We start from the raw sequence: 5,292 nt of genomic DNA on the forward strand, positions 1-5,292 counted from the left end.
AGTTAAAATATCTGCCGATGGGGTAAGAAAAATAATTTTGTTTAGCCTTTGAATTAAGATAATTTTTCTTACCCCCATTGACTGATATTTTTGCTCGTTTTAAGCAAAAACTAACAAAATTTGAGTAATATTTTCAGAAAACAAGACATAATATCTTAAGTCATTTTACTTGTCAAGTAAATGCATCTTAAATCCAGAATTTGTAGATATTTATACAAGAAAACAAGACAAAAATACTAAGGAAGAAAATCATTATTTGCAGTTCACCAAGTGATATGCAGAGATGATCCGTTTTCAATGTCTAAACCCTGAAGAATCACTCGAGACACACAAGATGAGCGCACACATTTAAACGCTAAAAGAAAGCGTGACAATCTCCACTTCACTTACACACAAACGACAAATTCAGAAGGAAATATTCGAGCCCAGGCTCAGAACATGAGAAAACTTGGACTTTCAAATCACACAAAAGCTCAGACTTTTGAACATGAAACATGAACATGAAATGACACTTGTGTCTTTATAGAACATGCATGCATTTGACTTATACAAGGGTCAATCATATAAAAAAAAAATATATATATTTCACCCAATAATTTAAAAACAAAATGCAGAAATAAAGTTAGTTTTCCTTGATTTTAGTCGCTGTCCATCATATTGCCTTGACGTTTTCTGTGTTCAGAAGCTCATCTGACCTTTACGCTGTTATTGTTGTTAAAAGAGGAAAAATGTCCACTGTGCAAATGCCCAGTAACTACATAATGCAAGTTATTATACAAGTTCCCCTTAAAAGGAGACAAAGGCTGGAGCGTCACGCGAGTATGATGTAAAACACAGCGATATGATTCAAGCTGTAGCATGAGAACTGTGGGTTCATTGCTGTGATCCGCACAGAAAGGCATTGTGGGATCCATGAAGGACCGTGTGATATGAAGTGTTTGCTTCCTGAAGGCATTAAAAGTGTCGTGTCCTCGGTTAAAAATGAACGATTTTAGAAGGACGTGTAGTCAGACGGGAACATGATGGGCAGCCAGTTCTCAGAGTACAAGACGAGGTGCATCCAGCCTAGAGAGCGCATCAGCTGCAGAGACGCACAACACAACAAATCATCTTATTAGTGACCCTGCAGCACAAAAGCAGTGTTAAGTCGCTGGGGTATATTTGTAGCAATAGCCAACAATACATTGTATGGGTCAAAATTATACATTTTTCTTTTATGCCAAAAATCATTAGGATATTAAGTAAAGATCATGTTCCATGAAGATATTTTGTACATTTCCTACCGTAAATATATAAAAACGTAATTTAGTTTTTAGATTAGTAATATGCATTGCTAAGAACTTCATTTGGACAACTTTAAAGATGATTTTCTCAATATTTAGATTTTTTTGCACCCTCAGATTCCAGATTTTCAAATATTGTCTGATCCTAACAAACCATACATCAATGGAAAGCTTATTTATTCAGCTTTATTCAGATGATGCATAAATCTCAATTTCAAAAAATGGACCCTTAAGACTGGTTTTGTGCTCCAGGGTCACGTTTTACAGGAGAACAGAACTTCATCCACATTTACCGCACTGATTATGAGGGAAATCAGTGAAATTATGCAGAAAGTGTTTAGTTACACAGAAAAGCGTTAGATGGAGATCAGAGCACCGTGACACAGCATCAGCCAAAATATTAAATAAAAATACAAAACATGAGAGTGTGTGGGATTTTTCAAATAACAGAGTATGTGGAAAACTGAGGAGCTTTATGCAAATTCAGTTTGTGATAAGTAAGATTTTTTTGTTTGTTTTGAAAGAAATATAGTTTTATTCATCAAGGATGCTTTAAATTGATCAAAAATGACAGTAAGAAATGTATATGTTACAAAAGACTTCTATTTCAAATGGATGCCTTTTTTAATCTTTCTATCAAATATTCTCTTAACTTTTCTTGTACATTTTCTTGTAATTATGACACGGTATCTCAACATTTCGACTCATAACTGACTTATCTCATAATTGACTTTTTCTTGTAATTAAGATTTAGTATCTCATAATTTTATCTCTTCTCATATATCTCCTGACTTTGTATCTTAATTTCGCCTTTCTGTCTCATAGCATGCATTTCTTTTGTCATAATGAAAAATGATTTCTGAAGATCATGTGACACTGAAGACTGGAGTAATGATGCTGAAAATACAGCTTTGATCGCAGAAATAAATGACAGTTTAACACATATTCACACAGAAAACAGCTGTTTTAAATTGTAATAATATTTCACAATTTTACTGCATCTTTGATTAAATAAATGCAGCTTTGCTGACATCTTTCAGAAACTCTTACCTGTATGCAGTTCTTCCAGTTCTCTTTGCTGGGTTTGTCCTCGACGATCTTAGTCGCGAACTTCAAGGCTCTCGCGTACATTTTATTTGCCAGCGCGTGTTTGTAGGAAAATGCTAGAACCTGCAAAGACGATATCCTCATGTCAAATAAAATATTCAGAGAATTTGTAGTTACTTTAAGGTATTTTTTTTTTATAAATATTTTTTAAATTACCTTATGTCAAAAAATTAAATTACATCTTGTTGCAACATTTTACAAAAATCACGATTGACTATATTTGGTCAAAACCTCATGTTATAAACGATGAAGTGCGATGCAGGCTATTTAAGACAATAATATTAGCTAATGCTGACTTAAAATGCAAAATGTTTGCCTTCTCTCTTCAGCATTCCCACATCTCAGACCTCAAATACATCAAATATCACCCTTTTTAGACACAGTCTTCAAAGTAAAGATTAAAGAAAATACTATACAAAACATATTGAAGCCATCATGTTAAGACTTGTGTCTTAAAAACTAGTTTGACCAACTAGCAGCTGCCAAGATCAGTCTTACTCTTCCAATACAAATAAGACCAACCTACCTTTTCATAACGGTATTAAAAAAGGTATGAGCAGTCATGAAGAAAAAACATTAGATGACTAACGTTTTAAGACTAGTCTAAACAGTTTATGCAACCGAGCCCTAGTTCTTTATTTATGCAACCGAGCCCCCCCTCCCCTACTTTCTCACTGGACTATTTTGATCTCAAAAAAGTGAGTTTGCATGCATGAATATTACAGTAATGAAATAACTAGCACACTTGTAAACACTGGACGTCCGTACCTTAGAGTCGGTGAGCTCTGTCCACTTCTGCAGCTCCCAGAAGGTGTCTGTCAGCGCTTTGGCCTGCGGGTCGTCCTCAGAGCTGCCCACTTCAGCTGCGCTGGAGTCCTCCTGCGCAGACGTCTGCATCAGCTGATCCGCCAGAGCGCAGCCCTTCCTGCAGAGCGCATCCAGCAGAGACGCCTTCTGCTTCTCCATGTCACTGCAACAACACCAGACACGCTCGACACCAATGATCCTGAAGCATGTACACTACCGCTCAAACGTTTGGGATCAGTAAGACTTGTAATGTTTTTAAAAGAAGTCTCTTATGCTCATCAAGGCTGTGTTTATTTGATCAAAAATACAGAAAAAAACAAAATGTTATTACAATATAAAATAATGGTTTCTATTTTAATATCCTTTAAAATATAATTTATTTCTGTGATGCAAAGCTGAATTTCCATCATCATTACTCCAGTATAAAGCGTCACATGATCCTTCAGAAATCATTCTAATATGCTGATTTATTATTAGAATTATCAATGTTGGCTACCAAATATTTTTTTTGGAAACTGCATTATTTTTACAGGATTCTTTGATGAATAAACAGTTAAAAAGAACAGCATTTATTCAAAATATAAATCTTTGCTATCACTTCTTATGAATTTAACACATCCTTGCGGAATAAAAGTTTTAATTTCTTACAAAAAAAGAAAGAATAAAAATGTACTGACCCCAAACTGTTGAACGGTAGTGTATATTGTTAGAAAAGATTTCTATTTTAAATAAATGCTCTTCTTTTTAACTTTATATTCATCAAAGAATCCTGAAAAAAGTATCACAGGTTCCAAAACAATATGAAGCAGCAACAGTTTCCAGCGCTTATAATAAATCAGCATATTAGAATGATTTCTGAAGATCAGAAATAAATTACATTTTAATGTATATTAAAATAGAAAAATGTTATTTTATATCATAATAATATTTCACAATATTACATTTTTTCCTGTATTTTTGATCAAATAAATGCAGCCTTGAGCAGAAGAGACTCCTGTAAAAAACATTAAAATCGTTCTGATCCCAAACTTTTGACCGGTAGTAATGATCATGATGTTGAGAAATAATTCCTTTGTCAACTAAACAGAAGGTTTATGTTTCCCTGCAGTTTTCAAAAGCTTGATGATTTCAAGGGAAGAATTTAAGACGAATATCAGTAGTGAAATTTTACTATTGTTGTGTAAAATAAAACTTTAATTATCATTATAAATGATGATAAAATATACATATTTTACTTAACACTACACATTTTTAGTTAACACTACATAATAATAATAATAATTATAAAAATAATAATAGTAGTAGTAAATACTCAGTTTTTTATTCAAAAGTACAAAGGTAATATATTGATATATTATTTTATATCGGCTATATACAAGATTGTTTAAATGATTACTATTATTTTTTTAGTTAACAGTACAACAGTAATATATTGCAATGTTAATTTTTAAAACGGTTTAAATTATTATTAGTAGTAGAGGTATTTTCTACGTACCAGCACAATGGTACAATCTGCTAATAAATCTTAATTTTTAAAACATTGTTTAAATTACAATATAATAATAATAATTATTATTATTAATATTATTAATAATAAAAAGTTTATTATTATTATTAAGAATATTTTTAATTACCAGTACAACGGTAAGCCATTGCTTATAAATTGTCTTAATTATTAAAACATTGTTTAAATTATTACATTAATAATAACAATAATACCATTTATTACTACTGTTATTATTATTATTAATAATAAGAATATATTTAATTTCCAGTAAAATGGTTATCTATCGTCTTAATTTTTAAAACGGTTTCAATTATCATAACAATAAGTAAATATGTTCAAATTGCAATCACAATACATGACAAAATAATTAGTGCAGCCCAAATAAAATCTGGTAGAAGTTATTTTTCTAACTGTAAGAGACGGCTGATGCTCAGTACCTCTTGATGGAGGCGGCGTCGGGCCGCGGATCCGTCTTCAGGGTGAAGTAGACGGCGAGAGCGGTCTGGTCGATGTGAGACACCACCGCATCGGCTGCAGCTGCGATCTCTGGCAGGCGCTTCGAGCGCTCCTGAGGACACAGAAGAGCGT

At 32.7% G+C, this 5,292-nt stretch overlaps 1 protein-coding gene across 1 annotated transcript in view; it reads right to left on the reverse strand.

The window, feature by feature from the left end:
* Positions 1-222: 222 nt before the first annotated feature.
* Positions 223-5,292, reverse strand: part of LOC107698925 (tripeptidyl-peptidase 2-like) — a 5,742-nt gene continuing 672 nt past the window's right edge. The window contains exons 3-6 of the mRNA XM_016500066.1: positions 5,142-5,272; positions 3,159-3,360; positions 2,334-2,453; positions 223-1,081 (exon numbers count right to left, since the gene is read on the reverse strand). Coding sequence (XP_016355552.1) covers positions 992-1,081; positions 2,334-2,453; positions 3,159-3,360; positions 5,142-5,272 — 543 coding nt within the window. The 3' untranslated portion in view covers positions 223-991. The remainder of the gene's footprint in view (positions 1,082-2,333; positions 2,454-3,158; positions 3,361-5,141; positions 5,273-5,292) is intronic.

The sequence above is a fragment of the Sinocyclocheilus anshuiensis genome, unplaced genomic scaffold (assembly GCF_001515605.1).
Source record: "Sinocyclocheilus anshuiensis isolate Anshui unplaced genomic scaffold, SAMN03320099.WGS_v1.1 scaffold1854, whole genome shotgun sequence".
Taxonomy (NCBI): Eukaryota; Metazoa; Chordata; class Actinopteri; order Cypriniformes; family Cyprinidae; genus Sinocyclocheilus; species Sinocyclocheilus anshuiensis.